This window comes from Myxine glutinosa, chromosome 4 (genome assembly GCF_964187855.1).
Source record: "Myxine glutinosa chromosome 4, kmMyxGlut1.1, whole genome shotgun sequence".
NCBI classification, from domain to species: Eukaryota; Metazoa; Chordata; class Myxini; order Myxiniformes; family Myxinidae; genus Myxine; species Myxine glutinosa.
The window spans coordinates 164,345,431-164,372,644 of NC_136264.1; the positions used below are offsets into that span (position 1 = coordinate 164,345,431).

Below are 27,214 nucleotides of genomic sequence, written 5' to 3' on the forward strand. Positions count from 1 at the left end.
ACAACCACGGTCCCCGAAAAAGGCCAACCCGCGCTTTGCGGGGAAAAATGGCCTCTAAAGGTGGTTTTTTTAATTTTTATTTTATTTACTTTTAATAATGTATACAACTATATATGCATCAGAAAGAAGGTAATTGGTTTTGGGTCAACGATCACTTGAGAGTTGCATTTCCATGGGGTTTCTGCATATCTCGTGGGTTTGGGAGTTGGACAGGTGACCGTGATGGTCCATGGATGTGGGAATGCCGTTTGCTTGTATGAGTAGAATGAGGGTGAGGAGTGGGGGACAGAGTTGGGATTGGGAGGTTGTGGAGAGAACAAAGATGGCACAGAGTTTTGAGGAGGATGGTGAGGCTTTAGAGGAGGAGTGGTTTGATGAGTTGTGAGGTGGAGGGGTTTTGAAGGCTTGAAGTGGGGAGCGGATTGATGCCTTAGGGTTGGGAGTGGGAGGGTGAGGACTTGGGGGTTGGAGGCAGATGTTGAGGACTTGAAGTCGCATTTTACAGTCTGTGGATGTTCTGCGGATCCTTGCAAGTTTTATTACTTGGTACGCTCCATAATCTCATTCTTGCTAATAAATGTTTGTGGATAATTTTATGACAAAAGCTCAAATGGTAACTAGGTTATGACACGCTCTGATGGAATGACATGCACACACACACACACACACACACACACACATTGACACACACTGACTCACACACATACACACGTGTGCACGATTGTAAAATCCCATCTTGCGCTACACAGGCGAAAGGGCTAAATATGTAGTACACTGTTCTGGAGAGCATCAAACAACCTCTGAAACAGTAATTGGTGAAAAACAATGATCATGTGTCTACGAATAAGAAAATCTGACAACCAGCACATGAGAGAACCATCACTGGCCATGGAGAAAATTTTGAAGAGGAGTAGAGGTGACACTGTCAAAAGCCGAGACAACTCATAGCTCGTGTTTGTGATCCAAAAAGTTCTGCCATTCCTGATTCCACAGCAACTTGTCTGCAGTCACTGGAGCAAAACTCAAATTGTTGGTATCTTAACACAACCAAAACAAAACCCAAACTAGAACGGCACTCAGTAGAGCGCATACATCTGCCAGGCTGAACAGTTTGTTTTGCATCTCAATGATGGGCCGGATCTGGATTTGGAGCTGAACCAAAATCGAATCGGCTTGTTCTTGTCACCTAACCAACTCATTCACCTTGTTTAGTCATAAGTCATCCATAGCTTTTTTAAATATCATGTTATATATCAGTTTTAGCCCTATCATTCAATGGTGAAGAATCACTTTGGATTTAAATAATTATAGTATCTGAATACATATTCAGATCTTCACCAAAATCAAATCGATTCGTCCATGTCAAGCACCCAACCTCTCCACCAAGTTTCGTCCAAATCCGTCCACAACTCTTTGAGATATCTTGTTCACAGACAGACAAACAGACAAACAGACAAACAGTCAAACAGACAGACAGGGGTGAAAACATATCCTCCATTCACCTTTGGCGGTGGAGGTAATGATTGATATCTTAACAATTAAGAGGAGCAGATTTTTTTTCTTTTCTCAAAATATATGTCACGTTTCATAGTTTCCACAAGGAAAGATGCTGGTAAAGTGATAAAGGATGTAGGGTAAGCCAGTTGACGAGAGCAAGTCGACAAGATAATGGCACTGAATGCGTTTGGCCTTACTTAATAATATAAGTTATTAAGATTCGACAAAATGATTTGGGTATTCTTTAATTGGGATAAAGTGGCAGGTGCAACCACTGGGGATTGGTTGAATTTAATTTCGAACACAGGCTTTTGATGTGAGAATAATTTGCAGTATGGATAAATTGTTAACTCGTAAAGCAATCAAAATTGAATATACATACATACACTACTCACAATAAGTTAGGGATATTGTGGGAGTGAGTTTATTATTTTTTTATAGGGGTTAGGGTTATGGTCAAGAATTAGGACCAACTGTGTTGTCTTGAGGATCAAGAATGCTGTGTTTTTTCACACTCATTAATAACCAAAGAATTAGGACCAACAACTTTTTTCAACATAATTAATACGCAAAATCAACCACACCGAAGAACCTGCCGATATCCCTAACTTATTGTGAGTAGTGTATTCTAGAAACATCTTACAAATCCCGAGCTACTTATCACAATAAAGTTGAGATTTAAGAGCATGTGCTTAAAAATTGCCAGATCTAAAAAAATAAATCCTTGAATAACTTCAATTTAAACGCTTCTGTTTTAACTTTGTATTAAAGCGCGGCGTTACGCGCGCTGCTTGTGAGCAAGGAGGAAGCGGACAAGCGGTAACATATAAACGTCTTTATTGTAAGACTACACTGTAACACTAAACTCCTCCGGGCTGGTCGCCCGGGGTATATCATGAGGCCACGCCTACCCCTCGGGCGTGGCCACCGCCCACTCGGTGCGTGGAATGATGTCACCACGCCAGTGGGCTTTTGTGTCCGCCACACGCGCCCCCCCAGAATTCCCGCGCACCTGGAGGGCCAGTTTGCGGGGCAGACGAATGACCCGGCCGAAGCGCCCCCTGGCGATCGGCGGCGTCCGGGGTGCAGGGATACCAGGTGGGATGCCCCTGGCTGCCCCTGGGATGGGTGCAGGACCGGGGGGCGCCGTGGCGGCGGGGCTTGGCGGTGCCGGGGGTCCGCCCGCAGGAGGGCGGCCCCGACGTGGGGGTCGGGCCACTGGCGGTGGATGGTCCACATCGAGGTGGGCCGGCTTGAGGCGGTCTACCGAAACGCGGTCAGGAGTACCGCCGATGTCCAGGGTGAAGTGCTTCGCCCCGGTCTCCAGCACGCGGAAAGGCCCATCGTACGGGGGCCGCAGTGGTGTCCGATGGGCATCGTGGCGGACGAAGACGTACTCCGCCGTGCGAAGCTCCGGGGCGACGTGCGTCGGTGGGTGCCCGTGGCATGCCGTTGGCACCGGGGCGAACCTCTGGGCGGTCTCTTGCAGAGCGGAGCGCTGCTGTGCCGCGGACCATGGTGCCGTGGAGTCGGGGAGGAACTCGCCCGGCACCCGCAGCGGTTGCCCGAAGACCAACTCCGCCGCGGATGCGCGCAGGTCCTCCTTGGGCGCCGTCCGGAGGCCCAGCAGGACCCAGGGGAGCCTGTCGACCCAGCCGCCGTCGCGGAGGGTGGCCCGGAGCGCGGCCTTCAATGAGCGGTGAAATCGCTCACACAGGCCGTTAGCCTGGGGGTGGTAGGCCGTGGTTCGGTGCAGCCGGACCCCGAGCCCCTGCGCAACCGCCCCCCAGAGCTCCGAGGTGAACTGGGGGCCGCGGTCGGATGAGATGTCTGAGGGGGCGCCGAACCGGGCGACCCAGGTGGCGATGAAAGCCTGCGCGACATCGGCCGCCGTTGTCGACGCCAAGGGCACGGCCTCCGGCCACCGGGTGGTGCGGTCCACCATGGTGAGGACGTAGGTGAAACCCCGCGAGGGGGGCAGAGGTCCCACCAGGTCCACGTGGACGTGGTCAAACCGGCGTTCCGGCACCGTGAACGGGGCCAACGGGGCCTGGGTGTGCCGGTGCACCTTGGCGCGCTGGCACGCGAGGCACGTCCTGGCCCAGCCGCGGACGGCCTTCCGGAGGCCATGCCAGACGAACTTGTCGGCGATCAGCCTTTGGGAGGCCCTCGCGCCCGGGTGGGACAGGCCGTGGATGGCGTCAAACACCTGGCGCTGCCAGCCCGCGGCCACAATGGGGCGAGGACGCCCGAGGGAGACGTCGCACAAGAGAGCCGCGCCCGCGCCGTCGAACGGCACCTCGGTGACGTGGAGGCCCATGACGGCGGTCCGCAAGGCCTGGACATCGGGGTCAGCGGCCTGGTCCGCTGCCATCCGGGCATAGTCGATGCCGAGGTGGACTGCGTGGGCGACGGCCCGGGAAAGGCAATCCGCCACCGGGTTGTCCTTCCCCGCGACGTGCTGGATGTCCGTCGTGTACTCGGACACGGCCGAGAGGTGACGCTGCTGCCGGGCCGACCACGGCTCGGTGACCTTGCCCATCGCGAAGATCAGCGGCTTGTGGTCGACGAAGGCAGTGAACGCCCGGCCCTCGAGCAGATGGCGGAAGTGCCTGACCGCCAAGTGAAGTCCGAGCAACTCGCGGTCGAAGGTACTGTAACGGCGTTCGGGCGGGCGAAGCTGCCGGCTAAAGAACGCCAGCGGTTGCCAAGCTCCACGCACCCATTGCTCGTGCACCGCGCCCACCGCGTAGTCCGAGGCATCGGTGGTGAGGGCGATCGGTGCATCGGGCGCCGGGTGCGCGAGCATGGTGGCGTTAGCCAAGGCGAGCTTCGCGCCCGTGAACGCCGTGTCCATCTGCTCGGTCCAGGTAACGTCGCCTTTGCCCGGCTTACCTCGGAGAGCTTCGTGCAGGGGGCGCAGGAGCTGGGCGATACGGGGCAGGAACCGATGGTAAAAGTTCACCATGCCCAGGAACTCCTGCAGCCCTCTGATCGTGCGGGGGCGCGGAAACCCCTTCACCGCCTCCACCTTGGCCGGCAGGGGGACGGCGCCGTGCCTGGTGACACGGTGCCCCAGAAAATCGATTGTGGCGGCGCCGAACCGGCACTTTGCGGGGTTCACAATCAGGCCATGCTGGCCCAGGCGTTCGAAGAGCGTGCGGAGGTGGCGTAGGTGCTCTTCGCGGGACGCGCTGGCGACGAGGATATCGTCCAGGTAGACGTAGACAAAATCCAAGTCGCGCAGGACGCTGTCCATCAGTCGCTGGAACGCCTGAGCCGCATTCTTCAGACCGAAGGGCATGCGCAGGAACTTGAAGAGTCCGAATGGCGTGATGACCGCCGTCTTCGGGACGTCCTCCGGCCTGACTGGGACCTGATGGTAGCCGCGTATGAGGTCCACCTTCGAGAAGAAGGACCTGCCCGCCAAACGGGCGGAAAAGTCCTGAATGTGGGGGACGGGGTAGCGGTCGGGAGTCGTGGCGTCATTGAGACGGCGATAGTCCCCGCACGGTCGCCATCCCCCGCCGGGCTTCGGCATGATGTGCAGCGGCGACGCCCAAGCGCTCTCTGAGCGCCGAACGATGCCGAGTCGCTCCAGGGTAGCGAACCCCGCTTTTGCCACCGCCAGCTTCGTCGGCTCGAGGCGGCGTGCCCGGGCGTAGACCGGTGGCCCGACGGTGGGGATGTGATGGGCCACCCCGTGCTTGACGGCCCCCGCCGAGAAGGTGGGCCGCGTGAGGGCCGGGAAGCCGGCGAGGAGGCGGGTGAATGCGTCCGCTGCCGGAAGCGTACAGACCAACGTGGCCGGAACCGAATCGTTCGGCAAGCCGCTTGGCAAGCCGCTCGTTGAGCTGGGCAACGCACATGCGAGCGAGCTGAACGTCTCGGCCTGGACAAGCCGTCTGCGCTTGACGTCGACCAGGAGCCCATTAGCGCACAGGAAGTCCGCGCCAAGCAGTGCCATGGGCACGTCGGCGGTGACGAACGTCCATCGGAAAACCTGCCCTCCAAACCGCAGAGAGAGGCAGCGTTTTCCGTACGTACGGATGGGCGTCCCGTTCGCGGCAAGCAGCGCGGGGCCCCCACCCGCGGCGTGCTTGTCTGACGTGCCGGCGGGAATGACACTCACCTGTGCTCCCGTGTCGCACAGGTAACGGCGCCCGGAGAAGGTGTCCGTTATGAACAGCAGGCTGCTCGAACGGCCGGCGCTCATCGCCACAATTGAGCGCCGGCCCGGGCGTTTCCCGACCCGTTGAAGGAGCACGGCGGATGACACCGCCGAGCTTCGTGGCCGAACTTGGCGTGGAACCAGCACCAGGTGGTGGAGCTGGAGGAGTGCGGCTGGCTCCGCCAGGCCGGTGGAGTCGACGGGTTACCCCGCGGTGGCGGTTTTCGCCGCGGCGGTGGGCGGGGCGTGGCGGCGTTCACGAGGTGCGTATCAGCATGCTGCTGAACCACAGCGTGCTGTAGAAGATGATGCTGTGGAACATCAGCGTGCTGTAGAAGATGATGCTGTGGAACATCAGCGTGCTGTAGAAGATGATGCTGTGGAACATCAGCGTGCTGTAGAAGATGATGCTGTGGAACATCAGCGTCGAAGGCCGTGACGGCCACGCCAACGCTCGCCCGCGTGTCCGAAGCGGCGAAGTACTTGTCCGCCTCGGCCGCCAATGCTCGGGGTTCCGTTAGCCCGGTCCCGGCCAACGCGAGGCGAACCTGCGCTGGAAGTTGGCGACGGAAAAGCGCCCGGAATAGCGAACCGGGGGCTTCGTCGCCCAACAGTGACAGCATATGGTCCATTCGGACCGACGGGCGCGTCTCACCGAGCTCGGGGAGATCCAGGAGGCGGTCGGCCCGTGCGTCGTCCGTGAGGCTGAACGTGGCTAGGAGTAGCCGCTTGAGTGCCTCGTACTTGTGGCCGTCCGGTGGGTGGCGAAGGACGGACACAACTCGAGCGGCCGTGCCGGGCCCGAGGGAGGCGACGACGTGGCAGTAGCGCGTGTCATCGCCGGTGAGGTGCCGAAGCTGAAATTGGGCTTCGGCCTGGACGAACCAGACTTCGGCCTGAGCCTCCCAAAATTCCGGAAGTTTGACGAAGGCGGCCATGGCGATGGCGTCGCGTGTGGAAGGATTGCTCCGGCAGATCCAACGTCGAGGGTCACCAGTAAAGCGCGGCGTTACGCGCGCTGCTTGTGAGCAAGGAGGAAGCGGACAAGCGGTAACATATAAACGTCTTTATTGTAAGACTACACTGTAACACTAAACTCCTCCGGGCTGGTCGCCCGGGGTATATCATGAGGCCACGCCTACCCCTCGGGCGTGGCCACCGCCCACTCGGTGCGTGGAATGATGTCACCACGCCAGTGGGCTTTTGTGTCCGCCACAGTATCAATATTTACAGTTGTTGGATTGACCTTCCTAGATGGCAAAGCCAGCTGTTTGGCTGCAGTTGTTTCACCGCAGGTCCCAGAAGAAAAAAGTTCAATCAAAAATTAAGGAGGAATACACTCGTTAATATGGGATAAGAACAAAAAATTAAACTTGGGGTTCAAGCCACGTTTATTTCAGAAGAGAAGACAATAAAACAGCCACAAGAAGAAAGAGCTGATGCAGTCCTGTCCGTTTCAAATGAGAGAATCGAGCATTTTGGTGAAAATCTGGATCGGGATTCTAGAATTCTTATTAATTCTGCACAATTGAGAGATTGTGCCAAAAACGACACGTAGCACGACATCTCAAAAAGTTGTCAATGGATTTTGACAAAACTTGGTGCATGAGTTTGTTTGGTGACAAGAACAAACCAATTAAATTTTGAGATAAGGTCCAGATACAGATCTGGCATATCAGCCGGATACAAAATGTCGTTGACATCACCGTTGTCATGTCGTCGTTGTCGCTGTTGTCGTCATCATCGTTGTTGCAGGGCTCACGCTCACAATTTTATTTTTTGGTAGTCTGCCGGGCCACTTAAACATTTTTTTTTTGTGGCCTGACAGCATTTTTGGTTTAAAACGTCCACAGAAGGAACACACAAACAACAAGCGCAGCCCCGCCAACACCAATTACATGTTATAAAAGATATATTTCACGTGTTTCACTTAATTTTGCATCGTCATTGACACTCACAGATAATGGTGGACCGTGGGTGAACATGATGCCAAATACTCCACCTGGACGATCACCAATTTAGCAACGGATGGTCCTTGGAGACCATACGGTATCTGCCGGGAAAGCTGAACTGATCTTCTATTCGGTTTCTGACGTACAGAAACCCTTAACAAGATCTGTCTCCAACACTAATTTCCCCGTTTAAAAGGCTTGGGGCCGAGCATGAATTCAGGAGAAACATCCTGCGAATTTTACCCTCCTAATGAGGTTTGCACCAAATTTCCAACGGCCTTGAGTTTAATTTGCACCGCAGTTATCATTGCCAATTCTGAACCTTGTACCAGGCCGACACGCCAGTGGTGAGGAACAGGTTTACTAATTAATAAAGGCAAATGGGGATATGGAGGACAAGGAAAGGCACACACATATTGTAATAAATAACTCTATATAATTAAATAATTTCATGCCCACGATATCTTGATAGCTTGCGCAATAACTTAACCAGTGAAACCACAAAGATTCAGCTGGGATAGGTCATGAGTCATGACACACGGAAGAAAAACATTGTCCCCTCGATGCATTGAAACATTGAAACCGATGCCTCGGAAAAACGTGTGTATGTGTGTGAGTCAGTGTGTGTGTGTGTGTGTGTGTGTGTGTGTGTGTGTGTGTGTGTGTGTGTGTGTGTGTGTGTGTGTGTGTGTGTGTGTGTGTGTGTGTGTGTGTGTATATATATAGCCTGGTGTTGGTTTAGCGGTGAGGGTGCCGGCTTGGGATCCGAGGATCATGGGTTTGAATTCCGGTCGATCGCTGAATCAACACCAGGGAGGTTGACTCAGCCTGTCATCCCTCTGAGGTCGGCAAATTGAGTACCAGTTCTCTGGTCATTCCCTGTGTGTTGCAAGAGGCAACTAACAGGTTTGGCGGCAGGAAGGGCATCCGACCGTAAAACATTGGGACCACGGTGCCCTCCCCCCCCCCAAAAAGGCCAACCCCCCTCCATGGGGAAAAATGGCCTCCAAAGGCGGTTCCTTTTTCCCCCCCCCCTTTTTTATTTATATATGTGTGTTTATGTATGTATGTGTGTGTCATTGGTTGTTATCTTGATTTGTGGGGTTCAGGGGGTGGAGCGGAGTCCTCCCAGGACCCAAAGTATCCACCTCCTCTTCGGTAAGGGCTCATGCAGTTCATGGACCAAAATGTTCAACTTTTTCAGAGTTTTGTTCCAAGGGCTCTTTTCAGGATCGTCACTGAACCCTGGATTGCCTCCAGTTGTAGTTCATTTGTGGTAATATTCCCGGGGATGGTTTTTTTAATCTCAATGAGGTTCTTCTTTACATTATATTCCTGTTGCTCCAATTATCACTGGTTCAATTTTGATGCACCTCAGCTTCCAGGATCTCTTGACCTTATTTTGAGGTCCTGGTATTTGGTCATTTTCTTGATGTCTGTGTTGTTTAGGCCAAAATTGCTGGGTACTCGTATCTCAATGCTGCCTTTTCCTTTTTCTTCCTGAGTACAATGTCCGGACGCAATGCTTTGTTTTCTATGTTCACGCTTGATGCAATCATCAGGTTGTACGTGAGCATGATGTCCTCATTTTCATTGATTGTGCTTCGTCCGTGTTTCCACGAGTTTTCTGGTACTGGGATGTTTAAACTTTTGCAGATATGCCAATGAATCACCCTGCATACTTTGTTATGCCGTTGTATGTAAAGTTGTTCTGATTATAGTTTTTTGCATCCCGGGAGCAGGTGACTAGTACTTCCTGTTTCTGTCTTGCAGAATCTACACTTGTCCGTCTAGCTCAGTCCTGCCATCTTTTTTAATCCATTGGTGTAGTGTCCTTGATCTTGGGCATTTATTATGATTCATTCTCCATCCCAGTTAAGCTGTGACCTCTTCTTAGCCATTCCAGAGAGCCTTCTTTGTCTATCCCCACTCTGTCCTTTTGTATTTTCCTGTATTTCTTGATATTTCTTTTTATATATTTATTTTGACTTTTTTCCAATTGTTGGCGATGTATTTGTTGCTGTTTCATTTTCATGTGCGGCATCTTCCATTCGCATCTGTTTTTGAAAATTATTTGCAAAATGAGTTGGGGATACTTTTTCAGGTTTGTTGTGTTCATGTTTGTTTACAAATTGTATCTGATAATCTGTTCAGCATTTCACATACTCAGCTAGTCCTACATTCGTTGCTCTGTGCACATGGTTGAGTTCCATCAAGCCGCTCCCTCACTCTCGTCTCGGCAGGTACATTCTCAGGATGCACTTGTTTTTGTAAAACATTTTGTGGATGGTAAGGAGTTTTCTTGTTTTCATGTCGAATTTGTTGATTTCTGATTGGGGCCAGTTTATTATTCCGCAGCTATATTGGAACACTGGTACTGCGAGCTGGTTTATGGCTTTGATTTTGTTTCTTGGGGAGAGGTATGTTTTCAGGATCAGCTTCGTTTTACGTAGGTATTCCTTGGCAATTGTTTTGCACATTTGTTTATGACATATTTGGTGGCCCTCTTCTACTCCAAGGTATTTGTATGATGCTTCGTTTTCTAACTGCTGCATTGTTGTTTCAAGGTCAATTCTTATGTTGTCTGTTTTTGTTGGTTTACCTTGTACAAATGTGCACCTGGCGCACTTGTCAAGTCCAAATTCCATTTAAAAGTCCTCGGAGAACTGTTTTACTAGTTTTAGTTGTTCTGTCAATTTTTCTTCATTTGTTGTGAAGAGCTTTAAACCATCCGATTTATCATAGATGTTTCACCTTTCCTATTTCTTTGGATATTTTCTATTGGTTGTTAAGGTGTACCCATGTCCTTGTTTATTGATGAGGTTACTTAGTGGGTCCAGAGCCTAACAAAAGAGAAGGGGGGAAAGACCGTTTCTCTGGAAGATCCCCCACCGTATATTCACATCTGGCTGTGTGTGTGTGTGTGTGTGTGTGTGTGTGTGTGTGTGTGTGTGTGTTTGTGTGTGTGTGTGTGTCGTTATCTCCATATGCGGGTTTCAGAAGGTGGAACCTAGCCCTTCCAAGTCTCAAAGTATTCACCTCCGTGCCTGTGTGTTCGTGTGTGCCCGTGTGTGCCCGCCCATCCATCATGTTCCTTTCTAAAATATATATTCATGAATGCCGCTTACTCGGGGTATAGTTACAACTTTGTGCAGGAAGTAGTAACATGGGTTGTGGTCTCAGAGGCCGATTTGAAGCCAAAGTGACCAACATCGCAAATTTTGGCCAACAGGACGTCCAATTGGTCTCAAATTGAAAGGGCCATATTTTTTTAATGCAACACAACTATATAGCTTGGTGTCGCCTTAGCGGTTAGGGTGCAGGCTTGGGATCCTGAGTTTAAATCCCGGTCTCGATCGCTGAATTAACGCCAAGGGTTTAACTCAGCCTGTCATCCTTCCGTGGTCAGCAAATTGAGTACCAGCTTGCTGGGATGAATGATCCCGGTGTGTATCCCGATCCATCAAGCCACTCCCTCACTCTCGTCTCAGCAGGTACATTCTCAGGATGCACTGGTTTTTGTAAAACATTTTGTGGATGGTAAGGAGTTTTCTTGTTTTGATGTCTAATTTGTTGATTTCTGATTGGGGCCAGTTTATTATTCCGCAGCTATATTGGAACACTGGTACTGCGAGCTGGTTTATGGCTTTGATTTTGTTTCATGGGGAGATGTATGTTTTCAGGATCAGCTTCGTTTTACGTAGGTATTCTTTGGCAATTGTTTTGCCCATTTGTTAATGACATATTTGGTGGCCCTCTTCTACTCCGAGGTATTTGTATGATGCTTCGTTTTCTAACTGCTGCATTGTTGTTTCAAGGTCAATTCTTATGTTGTCTGTTTTTGTTGGTTTACCTTGTACAAATGTGCACTTGGCGCACTTGTCTAGTCCAAATTCCATTTAAAAGTCCTCGGAGAACTGTTTTTCTAGTTTTAGTTGTTCTGTCAATTTTTCTTCATTTGGTGTGAAGAGCTTTAAACCATCCGATTTATCAAAGATGTTTCACCTTTCCTATTTCTTTGGATATTTTCTATTGGTTGTTAAGGTGTACCCATGTCCTTGTTTATTGATGAGGTTACTTAGTGGGTCCAGAGCCTAAGAAAACAGAAGGGGGGAAAGACCGTTTCCCTGGAAGATCCCCCACCATATATTCACATCTGGCTGTGTGTGTGTGTGTGTGTGTGTGTGTGTGTGTGTGTGTGTTTGTATGTGTGTGTGTGTGTGTCGTTATCTCCATATGCGGGTTTCAGAAGGTGGAACCTAGCCCTTCCAAGTCTCAAAGTATTCACCTCCGTGCCTGTGTGTCCATGTGTGTGCCCGTGTGTGCCCGTCCATCCATCATGTTCCATTCTAAAATATATATTCATGAATGCCGCTTACTCGGGGTATAGTGACAACTTTGTGCAGGACGTATTAACATGGGTTGTGGTCTCAGAGGCCGATTTGAAGCCAAAGTGACCAACATCGCAAAATTTGGCCAACAGGACGTCTAATTGGTCTCAAATTGAAAAGGCCATTTTTTTTTTAATGCAACATAACTATATAGCTTGGTGCTGCCTTAGCGGTTAGGGTGCAGGCTTGGGATCCTGAGTTTACATCCCGGTCTCGATCGCTGAATTAACGCCAGAAGTTTAACTCAGCCTGTCATCCTTCTGAGGTCAGCAAATTGAGTACCAGCTTGCTGGGATGAATGATCGCGATGTGTATCCCGATTTAGAATAGGTACACCGTATCCGTGCACATCGTAGGAGGGGATTAAGTGTGGGCGTCAGGAAGGCCATCCGGCCATAAAAACATTGCCTCAAACAGTGAACCATGATTGTCATGGGGCCCGCAAGGCTACTAACCCCCGCTCTGGTGGGGAAAAATGGTCTTAAAACGATCATTCATTCATTCATTCAACACAATTAATCTTATTAAAGTCCATGAAATGATTTAAATTCATAGATTGAACAAAGCTTTTCCCAATACTGGGGACGGGTACTTTTTCTAGTTTGACATAAACACGAAGGGCCATCATTTTCGTCTGATTCACTGCAGGAGACTTTCCCAAAAATGTTTTCAGTGATACTGTATAACATAATGTTACATATGTTTGAATGTGCATATTCTGTTTCGGAGAGAATACAGTATACAGTATACTTATTCAAATCAGTTTGTCCTCCTGAGTATTGCCCTTTGACTGCATCTGCTTAATTGTGCTTTGTTTCAGGGGAGAGAGAGAGACGTGCAGAGAGAAAGAGAAGAGAGATGCAGGGAGAAAAAGAGAGAGATGTATAAAGAAAGAGAGAGAGAGGGGTGCAGCAGGGAGAGGAGTACAGAGAGGGTGAAGGAGAAAGAGAGAGGTGCAATGGAAGAGATATACAGGGAGAGTGTGTGAAAGAGAGGATGAGGGAGAGAGAGGTGCAGCGGAAGATATAGCTAGGGAGAGTGTGTGAAAGAGAGGATGAGGGAGAAGAGAGAGGTGCAGCGGAATATATAGACAGGGAGAGGGATACAAAGAGGATGAGGTAGAGAGAGAGGCACAGTGGAAGAGATAGATGGGGAGAGGGATGCAAAGAGGATGAGGGAGAGAGAGAGAGAGAGGTGCAGTGGAAGAGTTAGATAGGGAGAGGGATACAGTGATGATGAGGGAGAGAGAGAGGCGCAGTGGAAGAGACAGAGGGTGGGGGAGAGGGAGAGAGGTGCAGTGGAAGAGATAGATAGGGAGAGGGATACAGTGATGAGGGGGAGAGAGAGAGAGGCGCAGTGGAAGAGACAGAGGGTGGGGGAGAGGGAGAGACACAGGCAGAAAGATAGACGGAGAGATGGGGAAGAGAGAGAGAGAGAGAGAGAGAGAGAGAGAGAGAGAGAGTGAGAGTGAGAGAGTGTGTGTGTGTGTGTGTGTGTGTGTGTGTGTGTGTGTGTGTGTGTGTGTGTGTGTGTGTGTGTGTGTGTGTGTGTGTCACATGAGCTCTTTAAACAGTGTTGTACTGTCAGCGCATTGTGTTGATTTGTGGGCATGCACTTGTGGACTGACACCGATCCTCTGAGTGACTGCAGCTGCCTGTGCTGCTACTCCCGTAAAAGATTTATCGGCAAGGCCAAGACTGAACTGCACTGAAGACATTTGACTACCTTATGACTCAATTAGAGAAACCCTGCCAAGAACAAAAGGAAGCTTTGAGGTCCTGAGATCACACTTGCGTTGTCTCCGTGCTATTACACTCAGCATTGACTTTAAGTTCTTGCTCCCACATGTTCTTTCCATTAACTTGACACCTTCAGGTGTACTTAAGACACCTCCATCATGTGATAAAGCTTTTCTCTTTCAGTACCTGACAAAAACAAAACTTGTAAACGTTATCCTTCATTACAGACTTCAGGTCAACCTTTATTCCTCGTTGTTGCAATGTCAGTGTCTATTGCAAAAACATTTCTTTTTTTTCAATATAACAAGATATGGAGATGACTGCCATTGCCAAAATGTAAAGTACAAGGTGTAACGACAAAAATCAACACCATTTTTATGTACCAAGGTCTACGTAAGTGGTTTTTTTTCAATTTGAAAGCTCCCCATCGGCTTGCTTTTCGAACATGACACAGGAGCCCCCCACGACCCTGTACAATCACTAACATATCCCCATTAGTACTAGGGTGAGAGTTGTGAATCCAATCCCAAACTATTCATTACAAGTTGAAGAACAAACATTTGCTTGCGATGAATAAATAGATGCAGGGATGCCTCACATGCTGCACTCTGCCCGTGTGGTTGTTGTTGTTATTATTTAGAAATGATGTGTCGAATTTGGTCAAAACCCATGAAATGAGGTTAAATTCGTTTTAGGGTTGTTGGAATGACTAAATAGGAGGCTGTAGGGTAACTTTTATCCGTTACCGTGTCGTAGCGTTTCCGCCGCTGATTGAAGTGCAACATTTCATTTGCAGAGTAGTTTGTTGGTGAGGGTTGTGCTGGGTGGTTTGCCATTGCCTTCCCAGCAGTCAGTCAGGGCAGGAATTTGTACTTTGTTCAGGCTGCCGGCAATAGCTCGCTTACTCTTCATGACGGACACTGTGGCATCTAATGCTAGCAGACGGGACATCCAACGTACGACCATCTGAGGGACAGCGCACACATTTATGCCTTGCACTTCCTCTGAAACACCAGGATGCTAGTTTATATCTTGGTCGAGATTCGAACCCTGGCTAGACAGCTTGGGTGCATACCTCTAGAGTCTAGACTATCCTGGCAGGCCGGTTACAGGTTATTGGACTACAACGCATAGTATATATTTATCTGTAGAAAAACAATACATGAAATTGAGCAAGTTCAGGTAAGCCTGAACAATCCGTTGCAACAATACGGGTTGTGCATACAGTCAGAATTCTAGTGCACCACTTTTATGGATAACTTTAGCATTCAAGGGAGGTGTTGCGGGGGGTGTGAATGGGGTATCTCAAGTTTCAAATATTTGCATCACACTGGTTATTTAACCTAATATAGAAGTTATTTACCCACAATTATTCATATTCCGAGTGTGACATCCGAGTGCCACCTTAAGGACACCCCACGGGGTGTGGAATGTTTTATATAAAGAGGCAGCCATTTTGTTTCCAGACCATCCCGACACAGAATACAACCTCCTTTTCTAAAAAGTTCTTCTGAAAGTGTCATGTACAAGTGAGAGCAGCAAAATTTGTTGACGCCCTTCTTTGTCCTTATGAATGAATGAATGAATGATCGTTTTAAGGCTATTTTCCCCGCTACAGCGGGGTTAGCCTTGCGGGCCCCATGACAATCATGGTTCCCTGTTTGAGGCAATGTTTTTATGGCCGGATGCCCTTCCTGGCGCCAACTCTTGGTCACGCTCTTACGATGCGCAGGGATACGGTGTACCTATTCTTAAACCGGGGTACACACCGGGATCATTCATCCCAGCAAGCTGGTACTCAATTTGCCGACCTCGGAAGGATGACAGGCTGAGTCAACCCCCCTGGCGTTAATGCAGCGATCGACCGGGATTCGAACCCAGGATCCTAGGATCCCAAGCCGGCACCCTAACCGCTAAGCCAACACCAGGCTTGTCCTTAGACCTCTCTATTTTTCACCACCTCTTTTCTGACATTGCTCCCTCTGCTGTCTCCGTCCTCTGACCCATCTCTGGGATGCATGCATTCTCTGAATAACCTCCTCCTGGTTAAACTTCCAAAATCCAGGTTGTCGACATACATCAACTCATTTGGTCCTTGGTTTTCCCTTCTATGGAACCACCTTCTCGAGTCTGTGTTTTCTCACTGTTCCCTTCATGGCTTCAAGCAGCCATTGCACCGCCACTTCATGTCACCCGCCCCATCATCACCCATGATCTTTATTACTCCCATTAACAATTCCTAATGCAATCCGCATATTTGCTTGTTTCAATGTTTTTTTCTCTCTCTCCCTCTCTCCCCCCTCTCCCCACCTCCCTCCTTCCTCCCTCTCTCCCTCTCCCTCTCTCCCTCTCATCCTCTCTCCCTCCCTCTCTCCCTCTCTCCCTCTCTCACTCTTTCCCTCTCTGTCTCACTCTTCCTTTTTTCCCTGGTCATTTATCTTCCTTGTGGTTGTGCTCAATTGTGCCACTGCCAGTTAAATTTTTGAATGTTTGTCATTGTCCACTCTTTGTCTCTCAAAATGTGGTGTAAACTTTAGCAAATTCGTGTGATTTTTGCATTCCATAGATTGCATCTCCAGGGTACACGGCACAAGTCTGCAATTATTTATCCTGGATTAATGACTTGTATTGATACAGCCACAGGTTCTTCAGTATAATTTAACATTTTCATATGAGTGATTTATCCACTCTTGGAGACGAATTAAAGTGTAAGGCTCCATCGGAATATTTACTTTTATATGGTTGACTTCGTCCTACTTCTTAATTTTCTTAGTACTCTTCTCATCATGGTATATTGTACACCACTCCCTCCCTATTCCATCTCCAGGTGCTGCATGACATCATCGTTGGGCACCGAAGGGGGCCCAGCGACGGCGAGCGCCGAAAGGGAATGCTCAGTTTTCACTCCGTTTGTTTTCTTTCTTGTTTTCTTGTTTTCTGTCTTTCTTGTTTGTTTGTCTGGGCGATATCTCAGCCATCCTTTGAGCCTGGAAGCTGAAATTTGGGCACAATAGTGAGCAAGTGTTTTGGCAAAAACATTGTTTTTATCTTGCCAAAACGAAGTTTTTGCAAGATGTATCAGTCAGCTTGTATGTTTGTTTGTTTTTTTGTTTTTTTGTTTGTGGTTAATCATTTTTTTTTCACGTTTAGATCACTCTGTAGACCACAGTTATTATTGGAAACTCCTGTAACTTCGCATATCAGAGTCCTATAGAGATACCCTTCAGCACACAAAATTTTGAAGGTCAAGGTCAAAGGTCAAGGTCACTTTGTGGTCAATCATGGAGGTCAACGAAACCCTTATTTTTTGAGTAACTTTGATCGGATCGTCTCCAAACTTCATGGGAATCTAGTATATGGTCCGGCGCTCAGCTGATTAGTTTTTGGTGGCGATCGGCCTTGACCTTCATGGTTAGCGCTGGAGGTCGAAAATTATTGACCCCAAGGTCAAATTTTGAAATCGTAGGTACCATATCGAGTAATACCTCATATGAATGCCCTTGATGAGCGCTTCCCAGATCTGTAAACAGTTTGACGCTATGACGTCATTTGATGACGTCATGACGAAAAAACGGAATTTTCACATTTTGGCAAGATACGGTTCACCCTGTGGGTGACATATGTTTTATTTATTTTTTGATTAATCAATTAATTGATTAATTACCTAATTCTTATTGATTTATTAATGACTTATTTATTTCCTTTCTCATCTGGGCAATATCTCAGGCACCTTTTGAGCTGTTAGAAAGCTGATATTTGGACATGACAGTGAACAAATGATTTAGCTATAAAGGGTATTTTTGATATATTGATGAATCAATTAATCAATTATTTATTAATTTTTCAATTAATTACTTAATTGATTTTCAAAAGGTTGTAGATTCGGATGAAACGGTGGTGGTTTAGTTATGCTATTAGCCAATTGATTGACAAATTAATTATCTTACAATTATTATTTATTTATTTTAATTACACAATCAATTAATCAATCAATTATTGTACACCACTGTCCCAATTTCATCACCTTGTGCTGCAAGGCGGACCGCCGAGCGCCGAAGGCGTGTCGGCAATGTCGTGCGCTGGAGGATATGTTATTTATTTATTTAGCATGGGGCGGTGTACTTTGAATGTAGCTCGACCTGTTCATCTTTTTCATACGTTCTATTTTTGTATGCATCCGTCTACCAAGTCGCCAGAGGCATTATGTTTTTGGGTTGTGCGCTTGTCTGTCGTGCGTCTGCAGGGGTGTCGAGAGGGATGTCAGGGGGGGTCACGGCCTCAGGGCCCGAGGTTCTCCAGTAATTTTTTAAAACAGTACAGTGAAATCCCTCATCGGCTCATCCTCATTTCCTCATCGTTACATTTAAAAACAGAAGCTGATTTTGCCTTCCTTGCTTGCTTTCTTGCCGGAAACAAAACAACATTTACCGCTGTTAATGGTACAGTTTCAAACTTTACAGAAAATGGTTATTAACCAGAAATGTGCGTTACAAAGGAATGGGTTTGTTTCGTCTTTGTCCAAAAAAATTTATAGCTAGCTTCTCACGTATTTTTTTGCCAATCTTATGGAGAAATGGTGTTCAACAGTCGAGGGTGCGAATTGACTCGATCGGTCCAAACGTCCCGCTATCTTTTGAACATACGGCTAAACAAAAGTGAATATTTGTTTTTTAAAAGTTTTTTGTTTTTCATTAAAGAAAGTTCGGGGCCCGCACCCCCACCCTTTCTCTCTTTTATAACTTTTTAAGGAACTTTCTTGAATTTAAAAAAAAAAAAAAAAAATTTTTGTTGAAGAAAGTTCTTTAAAAAGTTATAAAAGAGAGAAAGGGTGGGGGTGGGGGCCCCGAGGTTGTTTGCCTCGGGGCCCTGGCTGGCTCTCAACGCGCCTGTGCGTCTGTGATAGCTTTTTGTTACCGTGATAACTTGAGAACGGCAGAAGGGATTTGAATCAAACTTAAATCAAGTATGTACAAGGATGTAAAGGTGAACTGATTAGATTTTGGGGGTGAGAATATCAAAGGTCAGAGGTCATGTTGGGTACAAATTATGTTGCTGTGCTAACTTGTGAACCAGCGATGCGATTTTGACCAAACTTGGTATAAATATATATTGTAATGCAAAGATAAACTGACTAGATTTCGGCATCAAGAGGTCAAAGGACAAAGGTCATGTCAGGTTAAATTTGATGCTCGCAAACAGCTGAAGAGATTTAAATCACACTTGGTCCAGGTACTGTATGTATAATGATGGAATAATATGGGCAGAGGCATATCGGTTGACGTCGTGACGTCAGAGTGTCGTTCTGGATTAAATGTATTTATAATGACTTCCTTGCTTACTACTTTGAGAAATGTTTGTTTTGCTTCCGTTGCTGTCATCATATTTCTCAGCAATATTTGTGGGGTTGCCTTGGTGATTGCATCAGTCTTCTGTTGACCAATATTTTATGCTGCTGATGAAGGATATTACCTCTTCAGCTCAAAATGCTCCTTAAGACTGATGTTGCTGTAAAGTTTTTAATTTATTCCAGTGAAAAAAATATACAGTCCATTTTTTCCATGATGTATAATGTTCCCTCTAGTCTTGTGAACTGTCGGGATCTTTCTCTTTATCAACAATCGTTGTCAAACATTTGTGTTTGACTGTCATTATTAACAGAACCTCCCCACTTTGGTTTCCAGCTTTTATTGCATGTTCCTTCTATCAATATTTTGGCCTGCTTGCAAGGGCTTTCAGTTGATAACGGGCAATGCGAGACGAGTATGGACAATATAACAGCTCGACGTAAGCTTTTGACAATGACTGTGAACATTTTCACGCTGCCTTTTTAGGTGTTGGTCTATGGTTTGGGCCTTTTAAAGATTGTTCCCACTTGTTAACTCTCCCTTTATTACTTCTTCACTGCTGCCTGGCAGGTCGTGTGCTTTCTGGCGGCTTGACATCTGGGAGGATAGCCTCCGCAGACGCAGGAGACTCGTTCCAAATCCTCTGGGATCTGCACACCCTGAAGCAACACTGCGCACTGCTGGCGAGCAGGGTATGTAGGTTATGTCTTTGGCGTCGTTGCCATTTGAAATTAAAACGATGACTTACTTGGAGTGCAAATAGATCTATTGTTTGGAAGTCGTCACATATTTGCAGGAAAGACGTGCAGCCATGATTGGATTGAATCAAGCTCATACATTGCTTGCCTTTGCCCTCTTCATCAATGGGTTTTACCCCTCCTTTCTTCACATCAACCTGATATTTTATTTCTTGTGGCCATTATAAACTGCATACTGATCGATTGATGCAAAGTCTGTCTTACATCATGCGCACCCCACTAACTTGGTGATCATCGATTCTATTTCTCATATAAAACACAAATGTGTGCAACATTGTGACGTTTTCTTCAGTATGGATTTCTTTGCATTGAGTGATGCGCGCACCCAAGCCAGGCACCTCGCCGCTAATCTAAGAATGACATTAAGGATCCATAAATGCCTTGCATTTGAGTGAAGAAATTGTTTCTAGACACGTTCTTTTGTACGATGCCCTCCCATTTTGCCTTATTAATCTCGTGTAATCGTTATTTCTGATCTCGATTGTCGATGGCCATCCTCCCAATCTCGTTGGCACAAAGGCGATGAAAATGCCCGAGAGAAATAGGAGGCACGTCTTTTCATGGCGTTTTTTGAAGACTTGGAATAATAAACGCTGATATTTTATGCTCGCATCAGATGCACATATTCTAACCTGCTCTTTTTCTTCCCGATATATTTTCTGCATCCACACTACTCCTTGGCCAGTTATAACGTAATTTCTCACCAGCTTCTCTGGTTCGGCCCAGTCGTGAGCCACCATGGTGCGATGTGATTAACTACAATATTATTCCACGCAGAATGCAATCAGCTCTCCCGACATTGTAGATTTATCGCTTAAGGAAAAACGCCTTCCCCCTTTCCCCCTAACCCGTCTTCCATCTTTTGCTCACTTTCCCCTCCACCCATTTCCCAACCCCTGTGCATTGCATATAACACCACCATTGAACAGCGCAGCCCCCCTCCCGTACCCCTCTTTCATCCCTTCCAGTGACGAGCCGTCCCTCGCCATCCCTCCCTTGTCATCCACCCTCGTTTGGCTGGCCGATCAATGCTGGCCTAGGCAAAGGTGGTTGGATGAGGTGGCAGGGTAATTGGGGAAAGACAGATGCCTCGGGGCACTGCTGATCAATACCGAGCCGGCCCCCTTTTCACAGCAAACATAAAGCTGGCTGTTTGCACGCTATGGCGCTCAGGCCTATTCTGCACAGGCGCCTTTGCTCCTGCACCCGCCACCGCCTTGGGGCACTCCGCCTCTTGCTGAGTGGCCGATGTAGAATTCGCTGGCATTCCCACATGCAGGGCAAGCAACGATCATGTTTCTCTGCGGCCTATAAGCCGAGGTGGCCTTCCAGCAGAGTCTTCAGGAAATTGGTAGCGTTGGGCACTGCAGGAGCATCACATATCTCAGAAATGCTGTTTAAGATGGTTGCTCATGAATCCCAGCGCATGCACTGGCTACATTGCTTTTGTCATCTTCCTACACTGCTTTAAGCATCGAGCAGGCTTCTTCAAAGTTAATTTTCACATCTCTTATTGTGTGCTCCATGTCACCATAAAAAATTTTTTGGAGTGTCAGACAATTATTTCTCTCTTCTATTAATCTTCTAATTACAGTCGTGGCCAAAAATATTGGCACCCTTGCACTTTTTGCAAATAAATCACAATGTTCTCGAAAAAGACGTTGAAATTGACGAGGGTATTTGGTCTCCACAATTCTTTATTCCACTTTTCATATTGCAGCACCTTTGCTTTTGATTCAGAACTTAATATATCCTTTTTTTTCTTTTCTTTTTTTGTATACAAGATCGAGGCTCGTGTAAGAGCTAACATTAATCACAAAAAGACAAACTGACACATAAAACATATGATAAAGGGAGCAGGAGACAAGATGGGGAGACAGAGGGAAGCACACAAGTACAACATTTGGGAACAGGGACATCGGGAGATCTGTGGGAGGGAGAGGGCTTGGGGGGAGGAGGAATGGGAAGGGGGGGGGTGAGGGGGTGGGAGAGGTATAAAACACATGGACACTGCTAGGACTTCCAGGAAAAAAGTTGGTATTTGAAAAAGTGGATCGGGGGTGAATTAACAGGGGTAGAAAATATCAAGGTTTTGGATGGGGGAAGATAAGAGATGGTGGTGAACAGCTGTTTTAAAGACCTGGAGGGAGGAGTGGGATTGAAGACAGTGAGGGAGTTTGTTCCAGAGGCAGGAGAAAAGGGGAATAAATGAGTGAAGGTGAATAGAGAGTCTTGATTTGGCAGTTTAACCATAAGAGGGTTGCAGGCAGATCTTGTGCGACCTGCAGGAATATTTGGGGGACAGAGCACAGACAGAGCTGGGGGAGCAAGGCTGGAGAGGAGTCGGTAGAAGACATAAAGACCACCAACCTGCCTGCAGTGAGCGAGTGAAAGGCGCTCGGAGTTAGCTTCATCCTCGGAGTTAGCATAGAGAGATTCCAATGATTCTGAAAGTTTTGATTTCAACAGCGTGAAGCCGAGCTAGGTGTGAGGCAGGAGCACCAGCCCAGAGGGGAGAACAGTAATCCATTTTAAATCAGAAAATAAATAGAAATGGTACTGACAAAATTATTGACACCCTGGACTTGATATTTGGTAGCACAGCCTTTGGACAAAATAACTGCAGTCAAGCACTTCCTATAGCCATGAATGAGCTTCTTACACCTCTCCACTGGCAGTTTGGCCCAATATTCTTGTGCAAGCTGCTCCAGTTCTCCCAGATTTGAAGGGTGCCTTCTCCAAACTGCTGTTTTCAGATCTCCCCACAGGTGTTTAATTGGATTTACATCTGGACTCATTGCTGGCCATTTCAGAACAGTCCAGCGTTTTGTATTCAACCATTCCTTGGTGCTTTTTGAAGTGTGTGTTGGGGTCATTGTCCTGCTGCAAGACCCATGACCTGCGACAGAGACCCAGCTTTCTGACACTGGGTTGAACATTGCGCTCCAAAATGCCTTGGTAATCTCCTGATTTCATGATGCCGTGCACACATTCAAGGCACCCAGTGCCAGAGGCAGCACAGCAACTCCAAAACATCACTAAACCTCCTCCATGTTTAACTGTAGGGAAGGTGTTCATTTCTTTGAAGGCTTCATTTTGTTTTTTGTAAACATAGAGATGATGAGCTTTACCAAAAAGCTCTAATTTGGTCTCATCTGTCCACAGATGGATTTTAGCTTGTTCGGGTGTGTTTTGGCAAACTCCAGTCGGGATTTATTTTGTCTCTCTCTCAGCAGTGGGGTACTCCTGGGTGTCCTACCACAGGACCCCCTTTCATCGAGTTGGGTGTCTGAAGGTTAGCTTAAATCTGTTTGGTAGTTGATCGAGGTGCTTTCTCCACCATTTGAAAAATCCTTTGCTGTAATATTCGATCAAGTTTTCTCTTGCAGCCACGTGCAGTGAGGATTGCTACAGTGCCATGGGCCTTAAACCTCCTTATAACATTGCGTGTGGTGTACACAGGAACATCAAGGTCTCTGGAGATTGACTTGTAGCCTTGAGATTGTCCATGCTTGGCTACAATCTTGTGTCTGACCTCCTCAGACAATTCTCTGGTTTTCTTTTTTCTCTCCATGCTCATTGCGGTTCACACAATGACACAAAACAGCAGAATGGAATCCTTTGCTCTATTCAAACTGGTTGAATGAGTGATTTTTATATTGCAGGCACCTGCAACTCAGCATAGGTGAGTTCAATTCCAAAGTAAAGGAGAATCACCTGCTTGAAACCTAAATATTTCTAACGACTTCTAAAAGATGCTAATAATATTCTCCGGGCCATTTTAGGAATTCTGTGTGGAATAAGCTAAGATTTAGTGATTTTTTTCAGCTTTTTTTGTTCGGTTCCACTGCAAACCAAAGAATTACACATGTGGATACCAAAATATTTTTTACTTTCAACAATATTCTGGTAGAAATGGTGCATTATTTGAAAAAAGTGCAAGGGTGCCAATATTTTTTTTTATCAAAAAATCTAATATTTTTTACATTCTTCCTCTGCACCTCTTCCGTGTTCAGCATTCCCCTTTAGTTATTCCCATTTTTCTTCTTCTATATCAAAATAACACTGTACTTTGGAATCACTTGAAATTATATGTTTAAACATAATTATCTGTCACACTGACTTAGCTGCAGCTCTTGATCTTGATCATACCTGAATGGTCATATCACAGAGGCTTTGAATTCGGATTTGATTCTGCTTTTATTCTTTCGTATAGTTCACGGTCGAGTTGGCTGCTCATCACAAACCAGGCAGAAAATTCACTTTCTTTTATTCACATACAAATGTGCTTTCCTGAAGAATGTTCGTTCAGTTTGATTTCTTAAAGCAGAAGCACAAATGAACTGAGGAGTACATTGGGGTTTAAGAAAGGGATGGGTATGCTGCAAAAGGTACACACCTGACTTTGGGGAACCACTTAAACAAAAATAGAATGTTGTCTGAATTCGAGATTCGGGATTCCCTAGTTGGAAGTCTGGCTGAATGTGAATCAATGTAGTATCGCCTTGGAAACAGCCTCTTCGGCTCGAGAGAGTGGAAATCTCCAATCCAAGGAATTATAAGGAGGTTGGTGGAAAAAAAAACCAATCTAAAAATAGGAGCCATGAAATAATTTTCAGCACGGATTCTAAAACATCTCTCTGTTTTTATTCTGATAATCTTCTGAGGTGCTTTATTTTTGGCCTATGAAATCTTGATGGCATGCTGCTTGGCCTCACCAACCTATTTATTTCCTCCTTCAACATCCCCCCCCCCATCCCTTTGCCTTTTCCTTTTTCCAACCCGTGGTGTGCATGGCCCGCTGAGCGCCCGACCCTCCATTCTAGCGACACCTCACTTCATCAGCGGCCAGGCGTCTGCCCATTGAGACTCGCCAGGCATGAAATTAAAGTCACGATTCCATTGATCATCCTGCCCTCCACGTAACAACACTTTGTCCTTCAGAAGGGCGGGGGCTTTGCACGCGCCACTCCACAGACATCCCTTTCTAGGAAAGCCTTCAGGGAAATGATGGTGGAGGGTTAGAGATTATGCAAGTCTGAAGGAGGGTTGGCACTGTTGGCATTCCTCGAGCCATTGAATACGGAAGTTGGCACCGGTTCCTTTTGAACCTTTCAATGAAAATCCACATTTCCTGCTCCCTTTATACCATACAATGGAATTAACCTTTGTTAACCAGTGTACTGTATTTGTGGAAAACAGAACATTGTTTTTGTCATTGGTTTTGTCAACAACAACAAATCTAGCAAATTCAAATTGGTTACCAAGAGGAACAATGGCTAAATTTTGAGCTGATTATTGATTGTTGACAGCATTTATACCCCTAGTCGCTATCCTTGTGATATTACAGAAGACAATACCTCTTAGCAGGTACTTTCTGTTGTATCCCTTGTCTCCTCTTTTTTTTTTCTCCCTCCCTCACTGTTTCTACTTTTCACCACCAAATATATTTCTCCATCCTCCAGATGAGGCTGAGGTGGCAAGAGAGCAAGCGCATCAGGCCCTGCAGGGTCATGCGAAGAAGCTGAGCAGACCTGGCGAGGTCCTTGGAGAAGACAGTTTGTTGGCTGGAACAGGAGACGGTGACGATGAAACAGATGCTGCCTCACAAGAAATTGAAGTGGACATGGACTCTCTGGCAGGTGAGAAAATCTCTAGGAGTTTTTAGGATCCGGCTGTACTTTTCCTTTGAACCGTTTGTTTTGTAAAACCGTGGCCTTTTTCTTCATTTCACCTTTGGATTTACAACGTCTTGTTTGTTGATTTTGCAAGAAACACCGATAGATTATAATTTAATCACAATAATGTTGAGTTTGCGATTTGTTCAGGTCATTATATCATCGAGAGTGTGTGTGTGTGCGTGTGCGTGTGCGCGCACGCACACCTTTTAGAATACAAACTCACCTATTCAGAATGGTCTTCAAGTGACAATGAAAATGTGTCGACTGAATCGATCAAACTGTCCTTTAATGTTAACAAGGTATTTAAACCTGGATTTCCTCAATCGTCTGCCTCTTTATTAACACAATAGTTGTGACACCTCCTAATGATCGGGTGATAGTGTCACTTGGTTGCCAAGACCAAAGATATCTCTCCTGTACATTGGGAGGATCATCGTGTTTTCATTTTAAACTAGACTGGCACTCAGTAGAGCGTATACCTCCGCCAGGCTGAACTGTTTTTGTTTTGTATCCAAATGATAGGCCGGATCTGGATCCGGACCTGAAACAAAATCTAATCTGCTTGTTTTTGTCACCCAACTCATCTCATCCACCTAGTTTTGTCCGAATCCGTCCATAACTTTTTGAGATATAGTGCTGTATATAATTTTTGGACCTACCTCTGAATGTTTAAGAATCACTTAAAATATTCTAGTATCTGGATCTAGATTTTCACCAAAATCTATGCATTTCGTCTTCGTCACACACCTAACCTCTTCACCAAATTTCGGCTGAATCCATCCACAACTTTTTGAGATATCCTGTTCACACAGAAACAGACAGACAGCCAAATATACAGACAGTGGTGAAAACATAACCTCTGCCCACCTTCCCTGGCGGAGGTAATAAGACTCGTGCAACAAGCTTTGGAGCATCTCAAAAGTTTTCACGTCGAAATGTACATTTATTGCTCTTTTTTGACAAAGGAAACACCATTGATATTCTGCGTGTTCTGACATGATCAAATGATTTTCGTTCAGAATGTTCTAAACTTTCAAAGCATAATTTTGGCATTTTCATTATGAAATAGGCAAAGCCGAGAACCGAATGAAAACCTTTAGAATTACCCTTTATAACCTATTATAATTACCATTTAGAATTAAACACGGTGGGTTAGGTTCTTCTTCATTTTTTGTTGGATGGAAGGAAGGACATGGCCAAATATTGATGCAGTTTCACCGCTTTAAAATATTAAGTAAAAGTTGCTTCAAATTAATCCAAACCCCCACGAAAATTGTAATTTTTTTCAATCAGACAAAAATTGAATTTGGGCGGTGTGTAGGCAAGACGGTGGGTGCAGTAAGGCTGGTCTGCCGCGATCTTCACGATTCTTTTTTTCGTCCTCTACCCAGAAGGGACTATTGGTTTGCGTCTGTCCATCCCAACTGTGTTGGTCTAGACTTTTTCCCATACTTTTTAACATATTCAACTGATACTTGGTATATGGCTTTATTGCCCTCGCCTGAGGAGAGCGTATTGCATTTAAGTCCGTTTGTTTGTCTGTCTGTTTGTTTGTCCACACAGAATAAATATGATTTTCTCTGCAACCGTTGGTCCGATTGACAGGAATTTTAAAAATGATAATTATGACGTCATAGGTCATGTGGTTCGGCCGCCATCTTGGAAAAACCGAAAACATTT

General features: G+C 46.7%; 1 protein-coding gene across 2 annotated transcripts in view; it reads left to right on the forward strand.

Moving 5' to 3' along the window:
- LOC137425478 (lipopolysaccharide-responsive and beige-like anchor protein) overlaps positions 1-27,214 on the forward strand; it is a 722,436-nt gene that overhangs the window by 415,650 nt on the left and 279,572 nt on the right. For both annotated transcript variants that reach the window (XM_068113965.2, XM_068113966.2), the window contains exons 37-38: positions 19,666-19,787; positions 25,319-25,495. In XM_068113965.2, the coding sequence (XP_067970066.2) occupies positions 19,666-19,787; positions 25,319-25,495 (299 nt within the window). The remainder of the gene's footprint in view (positions 1-19,665; positions 19,788-25,318; positions 25,496-27,214) is intronic.